This window comes from Xiphophorus hellerii, chromosome 18 (genome assembly GCF_003331165.1).
Source record: "Xiphophorus hellerii strain 12219 chromosome 18, Xiphophorus_hellerii-4.1, whole genome shotgun sequence".
Taxonomy (NCBI): Eukaryota; Metazoa; Chordata; class Actinopteri; order Cyprinodontiformes; family Poeciliidae; genus Xiphophorus; species Xiphophorus hellerii.
Genome location: NC_045689.1, coordinates 5,034,621 through 5,060,754, shown reverse-complemented (window position 1 = coordinate 5,060,754; position 26,134 = coordinate 5,034,621). Strand labels below are relative to the sequence as shown.

Here is a 26,134-nt window from a genome sequence, read left to right as displayed (position 1 = left end):
TTGGAAATTGTTGTTTCTGACTTATTGTATTAATCATTGATTTTGAATATTGATCTGATAAAATAAAGTCTTTGTTCAAAAAAAAAAAAAAAGTTTTGAACGGCTCAAACTGCATCCTCCCTTCATCCTCGTCACCTGGCCCCATGTTTACCCTGTGGGCAGGTAGGGTGGGACCTGGGAGCTGTAGTCCGGACAGACTTTCTGGACCAGCCTGTAATCCGTGCTGTAGAACGACATGTAGACGCAGATGACCTGGAAAGGCTTGGAGCACATCCAGGTGATGTGGCTCTGGGTTTGTTCTTGGTCGCACGTCTTCGACGGGTCGTAGTTGCACAGCATCACCTTCTTGCTGCGTTCGGTTTTCTCGTAGTCCACCCTGCAGTTGAACGTCTTCGACTCCTTGGGGTGGACCACGCTCTGGCGCTCCAGGTCGAACGCCACCTCCTTCATGGGCGGGACCAGGCTGGCCGACACGTTGCCAACACCCGTGGAGTTGTGACGGAAGTAGACGCCGAGAGAGCCGTTGCCGTGATCCACGATCTTCCCCATTATCAGCAAATTCAGCTTGACGGTTTTGATGTTGGAGTAAAAGTCGCCCCAGCTGAACAACCTCGACGGTTTGGAGAGTCCTTGAACGTTCGTGATGGGCTGAAGCTTAATTTTTACCGATGGGTTGGACTTGGACTTGGGGATTTCCCAAAGCCTCTGCTTCGATAGAGGAACCGAGGGATTGTTGAGGACTTTGGAGTTCTGGACAACAGTCCTGGACTGAAGGCCCCAGATTTTCTGGAGATGCTCCTCTTGGTCTCTGTGGGGTTGAGGTGATGATGAGTTCACGAAGGTGAAGTTGCTCTGAGTCTCAAGTTGACAGAGAACCAGCTAGATGGGAAATAATGAGAAAATACAAACAATGATCCTCAGAGGAAGTTTCAAAGAGCATTACTAGATTCAAACTAGACTTTTTTAGCAACTTCTTTCAACCTACAGGGTCTACCAATTCTGTTCTTTGTAGTTTTGGGTTTTACTTCAGTTTGATAAATATTTACACATTCAATAAATCAATATAAATCCAAGGGCACACATTAAAACATCAAATCTAAATAAATAATATGAATTATATTAGCTATTTTAATACAGATTGATGGTTCACATTGATCATTTAAAAGTTTTAATAATGAAAAATTAAAAAAAATAGAGGTGTATTATATTTTGTTAGTGAACACACTAAAGTGTGTAAGATAATGGGTGGAGTGAAAGCTGAAAGATACATATGAGCAACCTCACCGTGGCCTGTTTAGTCCCTGTCAGATATTGTTCAGAAGTACGTGTACAAATGAGGAACATTTCCTGAAATGTATTACACTAGCAAGTGTTACAGGAACAAAATCTATGAGTTTCAAATGTATTTAAACCAAGATTTACTATTTTGGAGAAAACATGAAGTAGTGGGAAGATCAGTGTTGATTCAACAGCAAGAAAAAAAACTGAACAAAATCATTCACAATGATGCCGGGCCAAATTCTGGAAAAGTCTGGACAAATTCTTTAACTGCGGAAAGATTAAAGTTAAATTTGAGCAGCCTCACGTAGGCCTGTTTACTGTCTGTCACATGTTCTTCAGAAGTACGTGTACAAATGAGGAACATTTACTGAAATGTATTACACTAGCAAGTGTTACAGAAAAAAAATCTATAAGAGTTTAAAATTTAAGTGATGAAGGAAATCACAAACTCATAGTCAGCACTGACTAATCGTGCTACCATAAAATAAAGCAGTAAAACAGTTAAAACTCTAGGCTTTCTGTAGAGGTATGTGTTCAGTCTTACGGGTGCGCACACACACACGCACACCCCCACGCACACACACACACACACACACACACACACACACACACACAGACAGACAAGCACCCATGGCAGGGGGGGTCTGGGTGGGGACATATGCAGATTCCAAGAGCTGATAGCAGACCCGATCAGGAAGATATTCCGTTTTAAAACCAGAGATTGACCATCATTGTTATCGATTCTTTGCCAGAGGATGTCGGTGACATAGAGTTTCCTTGCACAACATGTGTTTTGACCCCAAAGGTCATGAGAATCACCCAACTAGGATTTTTTTTAACCTGCCTCGCAGTCCTTCCCCGTTTCCCGCAGTGTCTCGGGAAAAATATTCTGTTTAAAACCAGAGGTAACTACAACATCCTATTTAAATATACTATATTGGATATTATTCTCAATTATCTAACACTTATTGTTTTTCATACTTTAATTGTATTATTCTTACAACTCATACAGGTCTGAAGGCGTGGGAATAACGGATCTGTGTGTGGGATGGGTGGGAAAGGTGGGGGAGGGGCATCATGTGACCGGAAATCAAAATCATTTAATTAGGGTCATTAATCACTCATCCATCAAACTCCGATTAAAATTTGACAGAAGGGTGCCCATATCGTCTCTCTATCTTTGTATATATTTATTCAACAATTCAGCAGCAAAAAACAATTAAAACTAAAAAATTTTTGTTTTTTGATTTCCTATCTGATTGGACGATCACAAATCAAACCATCCAATCAGATAACAGATGTTTTTGATGTAAATTTTCAAAGATATTGAAAATATTTCACTTCCATTATATCCACCTAATCGGAGACTTGGAAAATCATTTTGCCAGGAAACGCATCTCTTCCTGGATCCGACTGAACCGCTAGAACCCGGCTTCAGGTGAAAATGAGGGAGTGCTAGCTTTGAGTTGAACTTCTGTTTCTGAGTCAGATTGGGGATCAGGTTCTTGTTCAGGACTGATGGAATAAAGATGGAGGAGCAGATTGGTTTCTGCCTCTGCCGTGATTCATCCTGATGTTCTACTCGGTGTGCATTTGACACCGCGGCCAGGGTGGGCCTGAAAAGGGTGGCTGGAATCAGAGGGAGGAAGTCAGAGCTGTGAGTAAAATCTGTGGATGTGTCACCGGCCAGTCATCTATGGGGAGAAGCAGGATCTGGGGATCTAGACTCATCTCCAGGATGAACTGGAATGTGTTAGTTTAGACAAGGAAGTCTGAAAGTAAAGCAATGACCTCTAATCTCACTGCCACCCATTTCTTAAAGGGGCGGCATCATGTAAAAGTTCTCAATCCAATGCTATTAAAAATGTTTGTAAAGGCTTAACGGAGAAACGTTGAGATGACTTCCTGAATGAGTGTTCTTAAAGAGACAGGGGCCCAATTACAAGCCGCTGAAGTACTAAGTCAAATTTCTTTTATCTCAAATTTGATACAACATTTTCATAACAAATGAAGACAAATGGACCCTTGATTATGCTATCAAATGGTGCTAAATACTTAATACTGCGCCTTTAAAAAAACCCATGGATGAATGGATTTATTGTCCTATTACCCTTCTGGCAATGCAAATGTTTATACGCACTTTGAGCTTGATGTCCTTCTGTGTCTGCTGAGACATTTTTGCAGCAAACCTAAAGATTTTGTGTTTTTCTCTGCAAAAACATAAAATTTCATCTAGTTTCTAGTGCAAATATTTTAGTACACTTGAAATAAGATAAAACTATCTTACAATAAACTTTTCAGAAAGATATAGCAGCTTGTTTTAAGTCAGTTAATCCTTCATTTTGATGGAAATGTACTAGTTTCACTGGTAGATTATTTCACTAATAAAATGGGAAAATAATATAAGGGAAATACATGCCATGTTTCCACCTTCGCTGTCTGTCGGATCAGTTCAGAGTTCCGTTGTTGGCTGGTTTCCAGTAAACAGTGCATATTTAAAGACCAGTCCGTTACCTAGCAACCTCAGTGAAACTCGAGCACGTTTGGTCAGCTGGTTTCAGACGTGTTGTACAATGGCTGCTGGAAAAGACAAGTGTTTTGTGGTTGACTCACCATCCAGAAACCGCTTGCTGCATTCTTGTGTTTTGCAGGAAGCTCCACTTCTGCTTTTCAAAGATGTACAGTTGTGTAATTGCGCATCTGTTTGCAGCTATTTTCATGTGCGAGTGTAAAGTGAGTTGGGGGCCAGCAGCAGCTGATTTAGACTTAATGCGACAGAGGCTCTAAAACGGTTCAAAATAGGGAGAATAAATTTTGATTATCCAAGAATATTCTGTGGAAAAATGTAATGAACATGTTTTGTATAGGCCATAGGCTATCCTAACCTGCTCTAGGAAGTGTCTAGGTCACCGTTAAAGCAATGCATGTTTCTTCTGACCCAAACTGGAGCTTTGGGAACCAGTTTACTCTCCTGTTAGTGCTGGGACTGAAGGGAGTCTTCATCTGGGACTGAAAATGGTGGGTTTGACCAAGTTTCTGTGTCTGGTTGGAGTGGAAGGACGAGCTGTTTCTGGATGACCGGCGCTTCCTGCAGCCTCTCTGCGTAATCTGAAGCAAACACGAGGAATGGAAAAGAAACAATTGGCTCCTGTATCCGGGTTCCTGCTGTTTTCTCTCTGTGCTGCACTGAGGCTTTGATCGTTCTCACAGTGTGACACTCGCTCCAAGTGTTCAGTAAACTGTTTAAAACGATAGAAAAACTGCTGATTTTTTAATTCCAGGTAGTTAAGATTGAGTTGTTCAGCTGGAATTAAAATGATAAGACTCAGTGCAGTTTTGCAGATTTTTATGGCCTTGCAGGAACTTATTATTGCCTCAGTGATTCGACTTTATTAAATTTTACTCTTCATATCAGCGTTTCCTGTTTTCACCTCCTACTAATTTATGTTGCATCATAAAATATGTGCAAACTGGAACATTTTGAAAAGGGACATTTACTTTGCAGTAATTCAACAATCCTCAGAGCCAAACAACAGCGATGTACAGTCCTGTGCAAAACTCTTAAACCAGTCCAGCCAAAAGCTAACTGAACCAGTAGTTCTGTCCTGATACACTGCCTGGCCAAAAAAAAAGTCGCCACCTGGATTTAACTAAGCAAATAGGTACAAGCCTCCTATTGGATAAGTACTGCATAGGCAATTATCTTTCAGCTGGCAACAAGTTATTTAACCCCAGCTGATGCAATGAGTAACTCCTCATTTCTTAAACAACCATGGCAAAAGACACATCCTGTGGCGCAGTTTGATTGACAGCGCTAAGACCCGCCTCCTATCTCTGATTGGTTGTTACTAGTTAGCACTGGGAGAAAAGTACAGGAACTCGACACAGTATCAATCCAAAACCAAGTAAGTACAATCACCAATACTGATACATTTTATGATTTAAGTTTGGTATTTCATCAAACTTCTGGTCTGTAGATGTTTTTACTTTGAATTATGGAATTATTATTAACCCTTTAATGATATATTTACATTATTTACAGAAAGCAAAACAAAGTTTTGTGCATTTTTCCTAAATTAAATAGCAAAACTGCAGATTTATTCAGCATGTCTCACGTCAATAATGTAAAAATCTGATAAAATGCGACATGGACGTTCAGACTGCAGAAAATTGAAAATGATCAAATTTAGTTCCTCTGATGGAAATGGTTCAGAACAGTTTTTCGGGGGGCGGGGGAGTTGGAAAAAATCTGAATGCATGGTTCCCACAAGTCTGAATCGGAAGTGATCCACACCATCTTAGTAGGCAAGAGCATGTGCAATTCATAGCGGACCCATGGCTTCAGACCAAAGAAAAACCTTGACCATGGCTGCTGTCGGATCGAGCCGAATGAGACGAGAGGGAAAACATGTCAGAGGATGTGGACAAGCCTCCTGCCATCTCATACTGTGATATATTTCACTGCTTAATGAGCACGAAGAGTCTGAACAACATGGAGGAGCTTCAGCTGAAATCAACGGATGCATACAATCAATGTTTAAACGGCTTTGCAAAGGACGTACAAACTCTGCGTGTAAATTACAAGGTTCTGGTGGCTGGCAGAGTGAGTACATGTAGTAACAAACACGTACACCGCCTTGGCTAGCAGCTAAAAGCTACATTAGCTATGCTAATTTTGCTAGTTCGACGGTAAGTACTGCAGTAAATATCAGATATTTATGTTGGCATTACACAGAGGTGTGTTGTGTAGAGTACTCAAAAACTGTGATCGAGTAATATTTGTAATGTACTTATATTGTTTATAAGCTAGGAACGAGGCGAGAGTTAGTTCTAGTGTGACTTGTTTGTTGTTGCCATAGCGACTGTTAGTTACGCAGGTCACGGACGTGTGACGTCACATGATAACTAGGTATTGGGTAGTTCAGACCGCCATGAATGACATCAGATTTGTATTTTATGTTTGTTGTACAAAATGAGAGATATTTTGAGATTTGATCGGCGTTATTTACATTTAAATGAAAACGGTAGTTTCCATAAAACGCCACCATTTTTTTTTCTTTCCAGTATTTTCTTCCAGTCGTGTTGTGGCGACCCGCCGTTGTGTGGGGAGGCCTCTGAGAGCGCTGCGTGTTTCCCGTTTTCTTTCATTCCTCTCAGGCTCTCACTTGTTTTCTCCTCCACTCCTCCATCCGTCATCCCTCGCTTCCTCGCGGCTCGTCACGCGCAGCTCTTTGTTTCATGCCCGACACTGAACGGCACTCAGCCACTCTCTTCACCTCTCATCATTCACACACACACACACACACACACACACACACACACACACACACACACACACACACACACACACACACCCAACACATTCTCATTTATGTTGCTTAAATGAATCCTTTTGATTTTATTACGTGGAAACAAAATGTTTCTGTCAGCTTTTAGTATTTTAAGAGTTGATCTGCGACCATTTCATCTGTTCTCCATTTTGTGTCTATAAACAAACCATTAGATCTCACTTTGTTTTTATAGTTAAGTATTTCTCATGATTTATAGAGGTAAACTGTTTTAAAAAGTCCCTAAAGTAGGTATGATTTGAGTGTATTATTATTATTATTTTATATTAACTTTGGTTCCATTGGGATCAGTTGACTAATGAAATATGACTGATTATTATCAAACCAACATGAATATTTAGGAAGCATAAAGCAGCAAAAAGGGGATATATTAATAAAACTTTATTATTCTAACTTGGGATGTACCAATATCCCAAGTTACCAATATAATAAATTGGACCTAATCTAAATTTAGACAGAACTATTTTCCTTTTCTCTTATTTCTCTGAGCACATTATTGGATTTTTCTATCAAAAAGGTAAAAATGCAATTTTGTAAAACTTTTTGCTTTCATCTTTTAGGTAAATGATTCAGTTAGCATTTGAGCGTTGGCTGTATTATTGCTTAATGTGACTTTTAATCTGTTCAGATGATTAAATTACCTCAGGATGGCAAGAATTTCAATCCGAATCATGTCCAGGACTAATAAATGAAGCTTTTTCCATTTAGTCAAGAAGCAACACAGGATAAAACAAGCTGAACTGAATTATTCATATTGCAGCTACAAATCAAGAGTTTGTGACAAAAACAAACTCAAAAAGTGTGTAAATCAGAGTTCAGAAGCAGAAAGTGTCGAGCGGCTGAGGCGTCGGGTTTGTTTGTTTATTAAGCTGAGAGAAGTTTACATGAGGTGAGACGAAGCGTGATGCAGGAAATCGCCAGAGGACCGCAGATCCTCTCTGCTCACCGTGAAACCTGACAGCTGGTGGAGGCGGGACTCACCGAGGCCCAAACCAGACTTTTAGTTTTATATTTAGCTTTACTTAACATTTTAACCACACAGGAAGTGGGACATAAAACCTTATTCATTATTTTCCCCCCACTGGTTATCAAGTAGCAGCTGCTTAGCAGAGACTAAACATTTTTACTTGACAGTTGAAAGGTCAAAGGTGAATCCTATTTACAGAACAAACCTTATTGGTTCTGGACGTTTTTGACCCGATTGGCTTTGGGACTGTCGAATATTTATCCGTCCCCATTTTTAAATGACCTTTTATTTAAAAACTCTTAGACATTCTGGGTGGATAAACTGCATTTGTAGTGTTACACTGTAAAAAATGAGCAGCAATATTTTGGTTTGTTTGTCCTATTATAAGTTATATTTTCACCTGGTTATTCATACATTTATAAATGTCATAGTTTCAAACTAAACATTTAATTCACAAACTTCCTAGATAAATATTGAGTTGGGAGGCTAAGTATAAATAAAACTAAAATAAAAGCTAAATATTTGCAGTGTTTGTCATTTTGTTTTTCTTGTTGAGGAGATCTTGGATCTCAATGAGACGACCTCCATTAAAAAAATAACTTGCAAACTAAATGTTTAGCTCCAGATTAAATATTTAGTTTCTTAGCTAAATACCTAGATATTTCATACAAATATGTATGTTTAGTTCCAAATATTTAAACTAAACATATAATTTCCAAAAAACATTTCACTCAAAAATCTATAATTAGCTAATATGGAAATTAGTCAACAGCAGAGTTTAAATAGCAGTCTGCAAAATCCCGCTTTTATTTTGATAATCCACTTCCGCTTATCAGCAAGTTAATTTACATATTAGCTAAAAATTAGCTTGAACATAACTATTTTGTTACCAAGCTAAACATTAAGCTAATGTTTAGTTTATAAATGTTTTTTGGGAATGGCATGTTTACTTGGAACTAACTATTTAATTTTATGTGTATATATATATATATATATATATATATATATATATATATATAATAAATTTTTAGTTTCTAAACTAATTATTTAGTTTTTAAAGGATTAAAAGTGTTAATTAAAAGGTGATTTTTATCAGAAAATTTTACTAAAATGTTTTAAACAAACCTATAAAATCCAGATGTGAGATTTTGATTTTATTTTTCCATCCAGAGGAAAATAATTCCAGAGTTAAAACATTTAATCCCAGATTAAAAGAAAAGACGAGCCGAGGCGTTTTGTAAGGAAACTTTTTATGTGTGCTTTGTGAAAGTCATGTATCATTAGACAGAAGGCGTTGCAGTTTCCAGTACAGCAGATAAGGTTTGATATTAAAGAGTACAAAAAAAGGAAAAAAAATAATCACCATTTCAGAGTTTATTTCTCTTCAACCTAACGGGGGAAAGAAAAGGGGCCGTTTCGTCCGCCTCCCCCTCCTCCCTCGTTAGTGGCGGATGTTACTCTAATTACCCGAGCGAGAACTCGAGGTCGGTCAGAACATGATTGCATAGTTTCTGTTTTTTTCTTAATTTGGTTGTGGTTTGACATGATGGGAGCGTTTAAATAAGTACACCCCTCCTCTGGGAAGGGAGGAGCGGGACGGAGGACGTCTTCTCGAAATACAGGGAATTTCAGAGATAAATTTGAGTATTTGTTCGGATGGGCGAGCAGGAAGCCGCCAGAGTCGCAGAGCCACTGGGGGAACCCCCCCGACCCCGCCGCCTGGAAATAAACAACCGGCTCTGGGAGGAGAGAAAGAGCCCCCCCCCCCCAGCATATATCTCTCTAGGATCTAATACACAGACCTTGCCAGCTGCTGTAAGAGACCCTGACCTTTGACCCCCCGACCCCTCCCACCTGGCAAGAAGAAACAAATTATAATAAAATAAACAAAATTAGCATAAGTATCAGATTAGCTTGTGTGATTCCCCACCAGTCCAGAATGCTGCCCCCCCCCACCCCAGTTTGACCCACAAAACAAAACAAAAACCAAACAGGGTGAATTCAGGAAGTGCTGCCCCTGGATGTGCCTGTTCTAAACCTTCAGGTTGAATCAACAAGCCGCGGGTCGGACAAATATTCTGGGAATCAAACGGGCACATCCAGGGGCAGCTCACAGAAACCCTGGACCCCCCGGGCCGCGCCGCCTCCACCTCTACAGGTCGCTCTCTCCATACAGGGCCGTGGAGAACGACATGTAGTCCAGGGCGCCGGGGACGCCGTCGGGCCCCGCGTACGGCGCCATGCGGGCGATGCAGTACTCGGCCTGGTCCGGCGGCAGCTCCCTCCGCAGCTCGTCTGCCGTGATGAAGTTCTGATGGGAGAAAGACGAGACCAGAGAGACTGAAGCGACTCAAGACGAACAAAGAGAAACAGAGAAAAAAACCTGCAGCAACGACGAATGTGAGGAAGAGCCAGGCGTCCAGGGGCGGTTCGTTTGGCGCCAGCCGTCCGGACCCGTCCTCCACTCACCTTGTCTCCAGCCAGGATCTTGAAGGAGGCGATGACCTGGTCGGCCGTGTCCGTGTCGGTCGTTTCCCTGGACATGAAGTCGATGAAGGCCTGGAAGGTCACGACGCCGGTGCTGTTGGGATCTACGATGCCCATGATGCGGTTGAACTCCCCGTCGCCCTGGCAACCAAGACAGCAGCACAGGTTAACCGGGGCGAGGCGGCGGCAGCAGCGGCTGCGGCGGCTTGGGTCAGACGCAGGTTACTGACGGGAGGAAAACATCCAGAGAACTGGATGTTTCATTTCCCAGCATGCATGAGGACGGCGCGGTCCGATCGAAGGTTAACGTACGACTGAGACAGAAGACAAACTGCTGGGGTGATTCATGCTGAGACGACTGGACAAATGGACGAGGAGGGAAAACGAAGACGTGACGTTTACAGAAGTTCAGGCGTCTGCAGGTGAAGAGGAGGAAACTCTGAACTCAGTCCTGATGGATTCAATCAGTCCTGATCCGGAGTTTTATCAAAAACACGCTACGGCTGCGAATAACGATCATTTAACAGATTAATCGGTTACTCTGATTAATTGGTTACTCTGACGATTAATCAATTATAAAGTTGGCACATTCTGCAGATTTTTCACTTTAATACAATACAAGAAATGAACTAAAAGATGCAAATAAAACAATTAATTCCTTTTAAATAAGGAAAACTTTTCATTGCCAAAAATGCAATAGCATAACATTCCTTTAGGAAACACTAAAAACCCAACAGCGTGAAAAGCTCAGTTCTTTCTGCTGGACTTCTTACAGCTTAGAGCTGATCTGGTGATTAGTTTTGGATGAACTGATCAATAATTGATAGCAAAAGGTGATTAACAGCATCCTTTTCTTTTTTTATATTACAAAATTTGGAGCCAAACCTGCCACTTTCTGGGAGTTCTGAGAAACAATTAGACAAAAATGTTTCTTTTTAATCTTAAATGCAAAATGCATATTTTTCATACAGTTTGGGCCCAATTACTGCCCTGAGCATCTTGTTCTTTCAACAAATACCCTTTTTTTATCGTGTACTCCAGTTAACGATTAATCGATGGCTAAATTAGTTGATGATTAATTGTTTTAAAGACGATCCTTCACTGCATCGTCCAGGCGAGTTTTCGCCCTGCAGACGCCCTGAGGAACACCAGGCAGCAGCAGCAGTACCAGACTGTTTCCTGTAGAAATGAGCAGAGCCCGGAAATCATCCGACACCATCTGACCCGATCGCTTCTGCAGCCGCCGCAGCACAGCAAAGGTCGAAGGTCACGGAGTCGGAGACGAGGAAAGGACGGACAGAGATTTAGAGAGGTGGAAGATGTGAAGATAAAAACCACAGACAGTTAACAGCTGCAGCGTAAAACAGACAGACAAAGAGAGAGAGAGAGACAGGCGGCCCAGAGCTACAGAGACCCCTGGTGGACAGACAGGAACATCACAGCTGCCTGATTGCCACACCGACGACCCAAAGACACCCGGACCGGCCGGGACCGACGGAGCAGGAGGGCCGGCTGATCGCTGACCCAACTTCACCTCCAACTTAAATCTACAAACTGACAGTTTAAAATAAATAACTGAGGAAAATGTGTCGAAATAAATAATTTCTCCTCTTATGGTCTGTGGAATATGGAAGCCTTTTACTGCCAGAGATTGGAAATAAATTCAGCAGCAACATGTCGTTACGAGAAACTTTCCAGTTTCAACAAGATTTAAAAAGAAAAACACTGATTTCTCTCTCAATAAAACCAAAATATCTTCTCTTAAATAAGAAAAGTTGTAAAAATAAAACCTCTTAAGATTTTTAGAAGTCTAGAGCAAACGGTGTCAGAGGAGCGTTATTTTAAGTTTCTGACTATAAAACTCGTCTTACAACATTTTAACATCGTCAAACTAATTTTGACAAGACACTTGTGTTTTAAGAAACTCTCCTTTAAACAACTTTCTCGTCATGAAGAGGTTCGGCGCCTGAATTTATTTCCAAGCTCCAGCAGTTAAACGTTTCTGCACTAAAGGGATTAAAATCCGTCTTTATTTATTACAGTTTTTAGAGAAACAGCAAAGTAAAGCTCAGCCCTGCCAGCTGATTTCAGGGTTGGAGGTGTTAGTCAGCGATGGCCGCCAGCCTCCCGCTCGGCGTCCAGATGGACCCGGCTGCTCCGGACCCGGCGCTTCTCCGGACCGGCGCCCCTACCTGCTTGTCGTTCTCCACATCGTAGCCCAGACTGATCAGACAGGCCTTGAACTCCTCCGCCTTCAGGCCCCCACTGTGATCCTGCGGTCGGCCAGACAGCCGTCAGAGCGACGCATCATGAGGATGAACGGAGAACGAGGAATGGATGGAGGGATGATGAGATGGACAATGGATGGATGATGGAGGGATGATGGGATGAAGGGATGATGGAGGGATGATGTGATGGACGGATGATGGAGGGATGATGGGATGAAGGGATGATGGACGGACGATGGATGGACAGACAGACGGACATTGAAGGATGTTAGACGACGTCAAAAACAAAAACACAGCAGACACAATGAATCTGATGACAGAGTGACTGAAACACGGCGGAGTGATGAATGGTGTGACCTTCTCATCCTTATGATGCTTCCAGTTTAACAAAACCACAGAGAGGGACACCATGACACGACTGGCCTAGTTAAAGCAACTGAAAACAGTCTGCTGTCAAAATCCGACTGGAAAATGGAGAAAAATACGAGTAATTCTAGAAAAATCTAAAGGAATTTTGTTTCGCATTAATAGTCCTTTTCTTATTAACACTCCTGCTGTTAATTAAAGAGAAGCAGGCCCACAGCCTCACAGAGCCACCACCGTGCTTCAACAGTAGGTCTGAGGGACTTGAATTTGATTTAATGCGAGTTACAACAACATTTATTGGGATCAATAAAGTATTTTTTAAATTTGAATTCTAAAATATTCATCCTTGGTTTCCTGCTTCCAGCAGGAGAGTTAATAATAATTCAGTTTATCACAGAAATCCAATATGGCCGCTACAAGTTTAAAGCAACTAAAAACAAACTGGCTGCTAGCCGCTGTCTGATCAACATCAGCAGCAAATCTCAGAGAAAAACACCAGTAAATATTTAAATCTGTAAAATCTAAAGCTTCCTTTAACAAACTGTTCTGGATGTAGATCAAGAGGAGAAAGGTGGAGTAGCGAGTGACCCCTGACCTTGTCAAAGTGGTTGAAGGAGGCGCGGTACTCGTACAGCTGCTCCTGGCTGATGCCTTTGGCGTCGCGTGTCAGGATCTGGTTCTCCACCTCGTTGATGGTTCTGGCGATGGTGGTGAGCAGCTGCTCCCAGCCCACACGGAGGTGCTGCAGCAGAAAAACAAACCGTTAGCGACTGAACGCTGAACGATGCGTCACATCTCTGATCCGCTGGCGGCGTTCTGAACGCCGCGTCACGTCTCTGATCCGCTGGCGGCGTTCTGAACGCCGCGTCACGTCTCTGATCCGCTGGCGGCGTTCTGAACGCGTCATACAGGTTTTCAATGGGGGTCAGTGCAGCGTCTCTTCAGTTTTCACATACATGTTCACATTATTTATTGACTAAATGTAAAAATATCAAAAATATTTTGAATTTAAATAAAGATTTGAAATATCTATTTAAAAGATATTTGTATAAAATACAATGACTTAAATTATAATATTGTAGATAGATAGTACGTAGGGCTGAAACGATTCCTTGAATGATTCCAGTACCTCAATAATTAAAATTCCTCGAGGAAAAGTTATCTGCCTCGAAGCTTCGTTAAATTATATTTTATTATTTAGCGCACTGTGTTCCTGCCGGAACATTATTTGCGTTGCGCGGAGCTCTGACTTCCGCCTCCGAGTTGTTGACGAAACCTAAGTGTTGGCAGCATAATGTCCAGTTTTCAAGCCTCAGAGGATTTTATTGATTCATGATAATGTACAGGCTTTCATTGTTTTTTGGGGGACCAATTAGCATCCTTAAAATGACTGGCGCAATGCCTGGAGTACGGCAGCCTTTCTCCTCCTGGAGCAGCTGCCTGGTGGCGGTTCAGAGCGAAGGCGGGTAAGAGCGCTGCAGGTGTATTTATACAGGTGAGCAGATAGACTGAACACTGCAGGCGGCTGCACATTAGATGACTAACGTAAGTGTAGCTTTACGGATGAACCGGAAAATTTATTTCATATCATTCCGGTCTCAACAAATGTGTGGCGGAGCTCATCGTGACGGAATGCAGCTGGTAGACGAGTTTCTGTGTGTGACGAACAAAGATGTCAAATCCCGTCGCTAACATGAACACAGAAGCTATAAACGTCTGGGCAAGGTGAGAGTTCATCTATTAAACTGACTGAAGATGAACACATAAACTGAAAGCTGGAGCATAGACATTTTTTATAAGTGTATTTGTGAGCCTGAATCTTTATTATTAAATTGAATATAATTTCAGATTTTTGTATAACTTTTCTTCAGGTTAACTTAGAAAGTGAGCTATTATTGCTACAGGTTAGGTTTCCAAACTACAGAAAAGTTATTATTTGGGAAGCTCACATGTGAAAAATTGGACTGATGTTGATATCCGGTAGTAACACTGTTAGATGTTAGATTTACCAATGTTTTATTTTATCTTTTTTTTATCCGATTAAAAAAAAATCTGATTTTTTCCCCCTGATTTTCTTACGATTAATCGCAAGAATAATCAATAGATTACTCGATTACTGAAATATTTGTATACAACAGCCCTAATACTAGGTGATCAAATCTGTGTCAACTGCAGGGATTTTAAATGTCCAGCAGGGGTCAGTGTTCAGCGACGCCTCATCAAAGCTTCAGTACTGTAGCCACAGGATCGACGATGAATGTCATCCATTTCCTACACAAAACTGACTATTTGATTGGTTTTATTTTATCTTTTAGTACTTTTGACTCGATTTTGATAAAACATTTGGAAACCCTGTGTGGGATAAACCTTGTTGCAGTTAATGTGATGCCAACTGAAGTTTTTAAAAAGCCCGTTATCAGCCCAGTGATTTTTGGGGGGCCCGGCATACCTCCATGGTATAGGACGTGTACTGGTTGTCAAAGATCAGCGCCTCCTGGATGTGCTGGTGGTGTGCCTCCAGCTTGTTGATCTCCGGCATGTAGGACAGGATGGTCTTCTGGTACTCCTTCAAGTTGGTCAGCTGGTCCTCCAGGGTGCCGTTCATCTCGATGGATATCCTGCCGATTTCCTGTCGACACAAACGGAGCGGTTACGAACCGAACCGGTCGCCGGGAACATTCGCCAGCTCAGTGATCCATTACCTCCATCTTGGCCTGGATGTAGGCGCCGACTGAGTTGGCCTGGGCGGCGAACGTGGCTCTCAGCGAGTCGTTGGAGTTCTGTTTGTTCAGCTCGTGCTGCAGGGCGTTGTCGCGCTGCGGCACCATGGCCATGGCCTGCAGAACACACAACCGGAGGCGTGAAACGCTGATGTTACCACACTGGAAAAACTATACGATTACACAAAGAATCTGAAAAACGGACTAGGACCAAGTCCAAGGGTTTCACATCTCACAGGTCAGGAAAAGGTTTAAATTTAAAAAATATATATTAAGTTGGAAGGTGGTCAGTTATGCTAGCTTGATAATGAAAACCTTAACACGTAGATGTGCTGCAGAAGTCAGTGCAGCACAACCTGAAAACAACCTAAGGATGCGAGTCAGTGCAGAGTAATGGCGCCTGCAGCATCGCTAGCTGTAGCGGCTAACAGGCGATATCCAGTAATCTTCTGCTAAACACATCTACATAGCAAAAAGAAAATTCAACACCATCTTTATTTTCCCTGTAAGGAAACTTCTCCTCACTGGTAATTAGTTTTAAAACATGAGTTAATGAATTGAACTGGAAGTAAACCCCAAAACAACATCCGGAGAATGATCTCAAAAGATAAGAATCCAGCCAAGTTTTAAGAGAAACTAAACAACGTGATAAAACCTGAGGAAGAATCAAATCTGTCATAAAAGCAGCAACAAACAGTAAGTGTGAGGCCAGCCCACCTTCTCCCACTTGCTGTCGATGCTCTGGGGCGTGATGGTGGTGTAGGGGTTGGCGCTGCTCAGCTTGATGCCGTTGCTCTGGGCGATCCTCTGCACCTCGGCCTGGATGGCCTGGATGGCCTCGCGCTCCTTGTTGGCCTCCGGCAGCGTGGACTTGAACTGCTCATGGGCCGAGATCAGACCCTGACAGGACAAACCAGAACATCAACACCCCTGCTGGAAGCCGACATTTAGCTCCTTGTCGTTCAATTCATGTCTGGATGTAAATTATATTTATGTCTAATTTAGCATTTGATGTTTCTGTTTCCACTGGATCTGTAGCTGTGTCTCAAATACAAATGTGTGTAAAAGTTTGTCGATATTCTGATATAGAAAACTAAATGGGAACTCTGGGTTAGCTTTAGCCGTTAGCCTGTTAGCGGATAAACAGTGCTGTTGAGTTGAGCGGAGCTAGCAGCTACCTGGATCTCCTCGATGTTGTGAACGATGAACATGTCCTGCAGGTCCTCCATGGCGCCCTCCATCCAGTTGTTGAACGGCGCCGCCCTCTTGGCGTACTCCAGGTAGAGCTCATCTATCGACTCCAGTTGCTTCTCCGTTCTCTGGAGGCCAAAAAACAAGATGGAGGTCAAAATGGATCAATGACAACAAAACTTAAGGCTTCTTGGACTATTTATTAGGAATCAGTATGGAAACATCTTCAAAGCTACTGCTTTAAGGTAAAGATAAAAACATGAAGGTAGTTTATCACAGTCCCACAGCATGATGCTACCTCTACCGTGATTGGTGCAATGTTGGGTTGAAAAGCTTTGCTGTGGTCATGTTCATTAATAATGGATAAAAACTTTAAGATTAAAATGCATGAATCAGAAAACAACAAAAAATCTTTAGGGCTAAAATGATTAATCAGATTAGCCGTTATTAATCAGATTAATCATACATTAAATTGATTAATCGTTAACTGAAATAGTTTGGAAAAAGCCATTTTCTTAAACAAGCTTATTTAGAGAAATTATAAAGTTAAAACTGTACAAAAATATTTACATTTAAGATAGAAAATCCTTCTTTTTCTGTGAATATGTTCTACCCAGAATCCATCAGGCCGCTGTATTAGCTTCACCTGGTTCAAAGTTGTAAAAATCCCATATTAAGCATCTTCTAATCTACAATTATTAATCAGTTAATCCAAAAAAAAAAAATCACCCGATCAGCCCTAAACTGTAGATGTTAAGTCCAGGGGAACGGTTTGAGCATTTCACATGCTAGGATTGTTTTAGCCGTTGCTAAATCTGATCAAGCATTCACCGAAGGAGTGCTGTTATTTAGTTATTGCTTTTTCTCTTTTAAAAATGAATAAATTTGTTCATTTGCAAATTTTTAATAATTTCTAATATTACATTAAAAAAATAAGCGGTCAAATTAAAAATTGGCAGAATGAGCCAATGAATAAAATCCAATTAATTGATTAATCATCAAAATAATTGCTACTTGTAGCTCAAAGCTAACGGCTTCTGACCAGAGCTGTTTGCAGACAGGCAGCACTTTTCCCATCATGCAATGCTGCAAACCTCACAGCTGCAGCCCGGTTTGAGTGTTTTACCTCCAGTGACTCTTTGCGCCTGTGGGTGAGCGATCCCAGGATGTCCCACTGTTCACAGATCTTCTGGCAGCGAGTGTTGACGCTGGCAGCGTCGTAATAGTCCAGTTCACTGTTGGACGCATTGAGGCAGTAAGTTACAGCGCCCCCCAGGGGTTAGCATGGCCATGTGTGAGCTGAAGCTCTCCACTTTTCCTTACTTGAGCTCCTGAGCGATGGCGGCGATCTGCTCCACTCGGTCCTGGTGGGCCGCCAGGTCGCTCTCGAAGGCCTCGTGTTTCCGTAGCAACGCTTTCACCTCTGACAGAGTGGAGGTCTCGTAGTCTTTCTGGGTCAACATGGCCTCCTTACCTGCAGACGGATTTAAGAGTCATTCATTCACCTAACGGCAGATTCAAACCTGACGATCTTGCTTTGATATCAACACTAGGGCTGAAACGATTAATCACCATTAATTCGAGTAATCATGATTAATCGAATTAATGGTGATTAATCGTTTATTAAAATAGTAAGGGATTAAACATTAACTGGAGTTAATTAAAAAAGCACATTTACTGAAACAAAGCCACACTCTGTATATCTCACTGCTGCTAGTTTTGCCACTAGCTGTTCCTGCTTTTAAACTGAAAACCAGTTTAGTATAAACTGAACAAAAATACATTATGTATTTAAAGTGAAAAACCACTTAAAATTATTTTATACATTAGAAATACATTAAAACATGCAAACTAAACATTTCAATTCCTTTATAAGAAAATGAACATATTGCCTAAAATGCAATAACAGCATTTCTTTAGAGAACATTTATATATTTTGCATAAAAGAGAAAAATCTTTGTAAATATGTTCTGCTCTGAACATTTTAGGTTCTTTAGCTTAACCTGGTTCAAATTCAGTAAAAATCTATTTAGTACCTTTTTGTTATCAAATTATTGATCGGTTAATTAAAAAATAAAACATATCAGCTGTACACTGCATTAATGTTAAGACAAAAGAGATTTTCACATGATGTTAGAAGAATTTTCTAGCTGCAGATTCATTGTTTGGCTTCTTAATGTATTTATAAGATTGTATAAAAAGATTTAAGTGGTTAAATGAAAAATCTTTTTCCCCCAATTAATTATCAAAATAGTAGTTCAAAATTCTAAGTAGCTAATTGTAATTAAAAAGAATAATCAGTTATTAAAATAATCGATAGTTGCATTTCTAAGCCACACACTTAAATGAAGCATAAATCTAAAGACTCCATTAAACTCGGCGTCGTACCGTCAGTCCAGGATTCATGGATGGCGGCTTTCTGGTGGAACTTCTCAGCCAGATGCTCGAGTCTCTCCAGACGCCTGATCTCGCTCAGGATCCACTCCTCGTATCCCTTCTCCGCTCCCTCCAGGGTGTGCCACGCCGTGTTTATGTCCTGGAACAAAACAGCACAGTTACCAACAGGTTAACAACTATATCCGCTCCACAGCTTTTGTTTTTTCATGTCATAAACTAGAGGTTCTGCATTAATTTGGAATAAGGATTATTCCAGAATGATTTTGGAAATCAGAGGAAACTCCTCCCACGGTTTTAAAAATCTCTTGCATTGTTAGCATATTTGGTCGTAGGCTAACATGTGAACCATTTGACTGGCAGCTTAACAGAAACTTTAAACTTAATTAATGTTTTTGGGTTTTTTTGCATAATTGAAGATTTTAACAAAATATTTACTTCAGTAGGCAAATATCCCTTTAAGCTAGCATTAGCATTTTAACCAAGACTAGCATTTGAAAACTAGCATTTAATTTTTCAACTCTCCCTCTGATTTTCCTGTGTTCTTACTGAGTAAAAACCAACTAGTACCACAGAATCTTCAAAAATAATAAAATTCTTGTTTATGTTGACTTTCAGCCCTTCTTAGATTGGGATTCAGTCAATTTACTTCAAGTTGCTGATAATGAAGGACGTTAACAAACGCTGCCTACGGGTTAGCATACAGATAAAATAGTTTGACCTTCGGCCCCCATCGGGGTAATTTAACATGAAGGGTTTACGTACGGACACCATGCGTCCTTCTGACGGCATGAAGGCAGGTCTGTTGCTCAGTCTCAGTTTGGTCTGCAGAGTGTTGAAGCTGATCTCCAGCTGACACTTTTCCTGGACCTGAAAAGGGACCAGATCGTTCAGTAAAGACAACGTCAGGTGGGTCAGACTTTTAACGAGCTCCGGGTAAAAACGCTGCTTGCTGCTGGACCTTGGGTGGTTTGTGAACTGTGCGGTAATCTCTGAAGTCCTCCTGTTTGGCCTGCAGGTCTTTCACGGTTTTCTCCTGGGTTCGGTTCTCCAGCCAAGGGATCGTCCGACGAATCCACTCTAGCAGCTGGATTGAAGCAGGAAGAAAAGCCCAGAAAATGTAAAAAAAAACATGCATAAATATATGTAACGTTTAATGAATCGTGCGTCGAACTCACGTCGCTGGCGAGCTTCTCGTAATCCTCCATCATTTGTTCATTCTCCTGGTTGACAGCCAGCACTTTGCAGATGCGATTAGCGGCAGTCTCGGCCTATCGGGAAACAAAGAGTGACTAAACTCCCATTTAAACTTTGCTCCAATCATTTCCAGCAGACATTACAATCACTAAGCTCAACTGTTTGAATTAGTGCCTCACGGTTTTAATAACTACACTGTCTCCTTCCATTTTTGTGAAAAAATATTCCACACGCAGGCAGTTAATGTTTTAAAAAGTGACAAATGAAACTGTCTAAAATTAGAAGCTACTGATGGCATGCAATCGCTTCTGATGATTAGTTCAAAGTGCCACAAAAAAGCAAAAATCAGTGTTGAAACTCCATGCGTCTCCCATCCAAACGTGGGAATCAAATCCATCCATCTAGTTACAGATTTATGGAACGCTGAAGTCCACATCAGAGCGTCTGCTAGGATATAACACTACCACTGGAATAAAAGACAACATATTCAAAATAATCAAAACCTCCACTTCATCATCCAAAGGCTAAAATAAGTTTAAAATATTCTACTTTACAATTAATATTCATCTTTGTTTGGAAAGTGTGAACAGCAGGGTAGAAACCAGAGTCGTCAACTGGGTTTTCCAGAAACAGACCGTTCCGTTTAGAAACAGACCAGTCCGAAAAACCCAGCCGGCGTCAAAAAGCAGAAACAGAAGAACCGGACAGGTTGTAGTTTACAGAGTCCCCACCATGTTTATAAATTAATTTACAAATCGACCTTAAATATTTAAAACTAGGGATGAAAATATCAATTATTAATTAATGCTCTCAGCAAATGGACTTTAAGAGTCTATAAATTCTAGTTAATGATTAATCGATTACTAAATTTAGTTGGTTTAAAAAAAAAATCTATCACAACTAATCATTTCAGCCCTAAAGCCCTTGATGCTTGGCCAAGTTTAAATAAAATAAAAGCAGGTTTGGGTGCAGCGATATCAGCTTTCTGATGACCAAGTTTGTAAAACAATTATATGAATAATCACGATTAATCGTTCCAGCTCTGAAATGGTTGCTGTATTTAGCTAAGTTTAATAAATTAAATAAAATCTGCAAAGTCAACTTTTCAACCTTTTGGGATTCAGCCAATTTATTTCAAGTTGCTGCTAATGAAGGACGTTAACAAACGCTGCCTACGGGTTAGCATGCAGATAAAATAGTTTGACCCTCGGCCCCCATCGGGGTAATTTAACATGAAATTAGTTGACGATTATTTAAAAAATGTATTAATCACGATTAATCATTTCAGCCCCATAAGCCCCCAAAGTCATGTTCTGATGTATAAAAGCCGGTCCTGTCTATATTAAACATGTCGACTGATGGGGAATTCTGCGGCGTTTGCAGGATTTTCTCGGTCGAGGTGTTAGTGTGATTTCAAAGCGTGAGGAGCTCACCTTCTGTGCGCCAGAGAAGGCGTGATAGAAGCAGGAGACATAGGTCATAATGGCCTTCTCATCCGGCCTCAGAGTACCCACGATGTCTAAAGGCATCCCCAGCAGAACAGAAACAGAGGTAAAACAGAAAGAGTGAAGCCAAAGCTGAAAACACCCAGAGCTCAACGCTTCCTGGACCCCAGCAGGGGGCCCACAGCTTCAGCTTCCTCCTAAAACTCAGATCACCTTGAGGGAAGAGGCACCAGAGAGGTTTGAGAGGCTGGGACACGAACAGGGGAACGAACCTGAACGAGTCTGCAGATTAGAAACAGATCCGCTATCTGCAGACTGCTGCCAAACTGTCATAATCCCAGAATTCACTGTCTAAGTTTACTGTTTGGAAACCCAGAAACGCTGCAGCAAATCCGAGAAGCGAGCTGCTGATTCTAAAACTATGTTACAACAGCAGCTTGGCTCAAAACTGGTGCGCTAAAGGTCGAGAGAAAACTTCAGTTTTTCTTCTCAAACAAAAGGAGAAAGGGTCACAGTGAAGCTCATCGACTGATACCTCACAACAAATGAGGGTAAAAAAAAAAACAAAAACAGAAAGAAAAAAAAAAACCCTGCAAGGAAGATTTAGAGCTGCAGCCAACGACTATTTTAGTGGTATTTCTCTAATTAGATCTAAAAAAATGGCACATTGTGGGAATTTTTATTTAATCACTTATACTTACTTTATACAGTGTTAAAAATGCTAATTTGTTTCCTTTTTAATTGGAAAATGTTTGATCATTTGTAACAGAATGAATCTGAAACTAAAAAAAGCCAGAATAATTAAATTAACTCTTTCTGCTGTGTAGGCCTGATCTGATTGTTATTTTTTCAATAAACCGATTAATAATTTAATTGCGTAATTTGCTTAACAGGAGTATTTTACAGATTGTGAACCAGGTGAAACTAAAACTGCCACTTGAGTTTTGGGTAGAACAGATTTACAGAAACAATCCACACAAATTGTGTTAAATTAAAAAAAAAACCTTCATGCTCAAATTAAATACAGCAGAAGAACTCTAAAGATATCCTGGCATTTAGCAAATAGAAATAATTTTGGTAATTGTATCTGAGTTTGGACAGTGAGGAAAAAAACAGCTTTTTTATGAGGAGTATGTAAATATCTGGTTTCAACTGTAAACAATGTTTTCCAAATTTAGGATTTTAATAAAATGCTAGATTGCGCTTTATTACAAAACTGTGCAGTTTGAAAATCGAGCATTTTACAAACCATAAACACCGAAATTAAAGAACTTAAATATCTTTATAAACTCTCTATACACACAGGTTTAATTAGGAAAATTTATTACAAAATTCCTTGCAAATATTTCACAAAATCAGCTGTTTTGATTGTGAAAAAAAAACAACTCAAAATTCTGGATGGACTGCTCAATAAAGTTAAGATGTTCAGAAAAGAGGCAGCTGATATTTCCAGTTTGACCACTAGATGTCAGCGTCTGCTTCAAAGTGACCCTTTAACCTTCCTGTTGCTTCCTGTCAGTGCAGAGCGGATTGGGCGGGCTGGTTATCGTTTTGTTTACTTGGCACTTTGAACCGTTATAATTCAGGTCATAACGTTTTCTGAGCTGAAGCTGAAAAACTTTTTTAAAAAAGGAGAAAATCCGACTTTCAATCATCAAGTTTAAGATTTAAGCAGCAGGTTTTTTCTGCAGACTCATTTCAGAACCGACTCGTTCGCGTTTGTGTCCCAACATGTGCAGCGTCTGTGCTGAGCGGGTGAGGCCATGCTGGACAGGAAGCGGTTAGTAGGAGGTCAGAGGTCAGGTCAGTGGTACCTTCTGTGCTCCAGAGAAGGCATGGTAGAAACTGGACACATAGGTCATTATGGCTTTCTCATCGGGACGAGCGGTGTTCACAATGTCTACGGGGGGAGACGAGGTTATGAACAGAGACACGGCTGGCACACGGCTCAGAGCGGATCATAAAACATGTAATCAACCACAAACAACACAGATAAAACACAGATTAGTCCTGGAGACGTCTTATCTGGAAAAAGTAAACAGATCAGGCATCAGAGTCACATGCATCAGGCTGCAGGTCCCGTCTCACCGCTGCTGCTCAGGTTCAACATTTACACTGAAGGATGATGGGAAGGAGCAGAGCAGGAGGGGCCGATTGTACCGAAAAAAATGTTTTTATCAGGCAAAACACTCAAAAACTGAAAGGTTTGAACTTTTAATACGACACATTTTTACTGGCAGGAATAAAAATTTACTTACTAATTTATTTTATTCATTTACAGTTTAAAATGAACGACAGAGTATTCGGGTCAAGCTAAGAAAATAAGATCAAATTATGAGAATTAAATAATTACGAGTCAGAATTACAAGAATAAAGTCGAAATATTGCAAGAAAAAAAGTTGTAGTTTTATAACTATTTGGATATTGTTGCTACTTTAGACTTGTTACAACTTTCCTCGCTTATTCTTCCGACTTTCTCACAATTAAAGTTGTGCAGTTACGACTTTCTCCTCGTAGTTTTATTTTCTCTTAGTTTGATGTAAACAAATCCTGAATGAAAAGTAGGTGGAAGGAAAAAACAAATCTTACATTTCCTCCACCTTTGCTGCTTAACATGAGACAAATGGGCGACGCTTTAAAGTCGTGTTCGTTTAAGAATCAGACGGTTGAATAAAAAAAGAACTTTGAAAATTTAACAGAAATAAATAAAGTTTGTGCCACTAAGTCCTGATGAGCTAAAAGAGAAACAAACTTGCATCCCTCGATCTGGGATTCGCTGAGAATACTGGCTGTCATGCATAAAGTGAACGTTTGTGCAGGAATGCATGGTTTAGCATTTTTTAATCTCTATATTCTGCTAAGATTTGCACAACAGTCACAGCTCTAAGTCTTGTCTATTGGATGTATCCACCCAGAAAGAAAACGGCCTGACCCGGATCCCTGCTTATTGACGTAAACTAAAACTCGATACGGGCTCTTCCGGCTCTTTTCACCACCATCCTGTAAAAAAAAAAAAAATCATATTTTTGCAGCATTGACCTAAAATAGCTCCAGTAGAAACTGGATTTACTGGTCAAGGACTGCAGTCACATGCAGAGCAGCAGTAAAAGTCACTTCCTGCAAACTCAAACAATTAATGATTAAAGAAACTTTCTCAGAATTAATCGTCAAACGTTTTCCCATCCAGTTTTGAACCTCGTACCTTCAGCGTCCAACATTTTGGGGATGTCCAGGTGCTTCTCAGCCACCTCGAAGGCATTGTTCAGGTTAGTGACGGGGTCGTCCTGACAGAGAGAGAACACAGTGAAGTCAGTATTTCAGTTTATATGGAGGGTAGATGAACTCTGGGAAATGTTTCCGTTTGAGTGAAGAACCTTTCTGAGGCTATCGTAGTCGATGAGGTCGGGTCTGTGTCTGTGGATCAGAGCGTTGAAGGCGAGGCCGTCCTTCCAGCTGACAGGAAAATTTAACAATTTATGTATTTACTGTATGCAAACATTTCTAGGTTTCTCCAGCAGCTGGCGCTCTTTGAACAGAATTACAGGAAAATGTCGGGGGAGAATCTAATTAGATTACTGCAAAATGTGCGCCTTGATTAAGTTTATCGTTTAATTTAATTTAAAAAACTGGCAAACTAATTACAAAGATTACTAAGCTAGAAGCTCAGGAAATAAAGCTTTATTCCTGCACGTTATCTGAATTATTTTAGAAAACTGTCTGCAGTTTTGAGGCGTTCGCTACCTGATGTGGAAGTTTTGCACGTTGACGTTCTTGTAAGGAGCCGTCTTCCTCTGGCACCACAGGAGGAGACCCTCCTTAGCAGAGGTCTCTGCCGGGAGGAAGAGGAACAGTCTTCATCAGCAGCGTCCATATGTGGACACTCCATTCATTACAACTTCAGGTAAAGGTTAACATTTATACACCGAACATGAAAAAAAATCACTCAATGTAATATAGACGGAAAAATGGTAGTAGCTATTCTACCGAAAAAACATTCCTTATTTTCTTATTATTCACATCACTAAAGGAAGCATTAATCACATCCAAGGAGAAATTAATCAATCAGAGGAAAAAAAGAAAAAGTTAATAGTTAGGCTTGTAAACTGAGCTAAAACAGCTCAGAAGGAAAATGGGACGAGACTAAATGAAAATGCTAACGAGCTGAGAAGAGGGCGGAGCTTACATAATATAAACACAAAAGAGGCGGGGCTTATAGAAGATATCAACAGAGGGGAAATGGGGCGGGGCTTAAAGAAAGGAAAGAGCAGGGTTTATAGGTGGAGCCAAAAGAGCAGAAAGTTAATTAAAACTTGAACTAAATTACAAAAGCAAAAAAAAAGTAAAAATAATAAAATAGGTGAAACTTATAACCCAAAGACTTGGCATAGAAAAAGGCGGGATTTAAAGAGTTCATACACAACAGGAAGAGGCGGGACGTACAAAGATTTGTAAGGAATAAAATACAGCGGGGCTAAAACACAAAGAAAGAAAGGGGCAGGGCTTATGTAAT

At 40.7% G+C, this 26,134-nt stretch overlaps 2 protein-coding genes across 5 annotated transcripts in view; both read right to left on the bottom strand.

Annotated features, from left to right (window-relative positions):
- Positions 1–102: 102 nt before the first annotated feature.
- Positions 103–3,457, bottom strand: LOC116707939 (neurexophilin-1-like). Its single transcript, XM_032545646.1, has 2 exons — positions 3,422–3,457; positions 103–879 (listed from the first exon to the last, which is right to left on the bottom strand). The coding sequence occupies exons 1-2, from the start codon at positions 3,455–3,457 to the stop codon at positions 148–150; spliced, it is 768 nt and encodes a 255-aa protein (XP_032401537.1). The 3' UTR covers positions 103–147.
- Positions 3,458–8,829: 5,372 nt separating this feature from the next.
- Positions 8,830–26,134, bottom strand: part of actn4 (actinin, alpha 4) — a 62,228-nt gene continuing 44,923 nt past the window's right edge. Inside the window, exons 5-23 of one of the 4 annotated variants that reach the window (XM_032590951.1) lie at positions 25,366–25,453; positions 24,999–25,077; positions 24,827–24,908; positions 23,439–23,524; positions 20,161–20,253; positions 19,944–20,069; positions 19,748–19,852; positions 18,977–19,124; positions 17,912–18,062; positions 17,715–17,823; positions 16,576–16,716; positions 16,115–16,297; positions 15,380–15,514; positions 15,127–15,306; positions 13,273–13,419; positions 12,276–12,356; positions 11,252–11,317; positions 10,066–10,224; positions 8,830–9,907 (exon numbers count right to left, since the gene is read on the bottom strand). In XM_032590951.1, coding sequence (XP_032446842.1) covers positions 9,749–9,907; positions 10,066–10,224; positions 11,252–11,317; positions 12,276–12,356; positions 13,273–13,419; positions 15,127–15,306; positions 15,380–15,514; positions 16,115–16,297; positions 16,576–16,716; positions 17,715–17,823; positions 17,912–18,062; positions 18,977–19,124; positions 19,748–19,852; positions 19,944–20,069; positions 20,161–20,253; positions 23,439–23,524; positions 24,827–24,908; positions 24,999–25,077; positions 25,366–25,453 — 2,318 coding nt within the window. In that variant the 3' untranslated portion in view covers positions 8,830–9,748. Of the gene's footprint in view, positions 9,908–10,065; positions 10,225–11,251; positions 11,318–12,275; positions 12,357–13,272; positions 13,420–15,126; positions 15,307–15,379; positions 15,515–16,114; positions 16,298–16,575; positions 16,717–17,714; positions 17,824–17,911; positions 18,063–18,976; positions 19,125–19,747; positions 19,853–19,943; positions 20,070–20,160; positions 20,254–21,612; positions 21,699–23,438; positions 23,525–24,826; positions 24,909–24,998; positions 25,078–25,365; positions 25,454–26,134 lie in introns of all 4 variants that reach the window. The other 3 variants (XM_032590952.1, XM_032590950.1, XM_032590948.1) reach the window with 3 other exon arrangements.

Bases quoted from the DNA above. Each gene is read 5' to 3' on its own strand.
- LOC116707939 (XM_032545646.1), bottom strand. From the start codon at position 3,457: ATGTCTCAGCAGACACAGAAGGACATCAAGCTCAAA. The intron at 880-3,421 runs GTGCGTATAAAC...TTTCCCATCTAG, and splicing joins AGAAGGACATCAAGCTCAAA to CTGGTTCTCTGTCAACTTGA.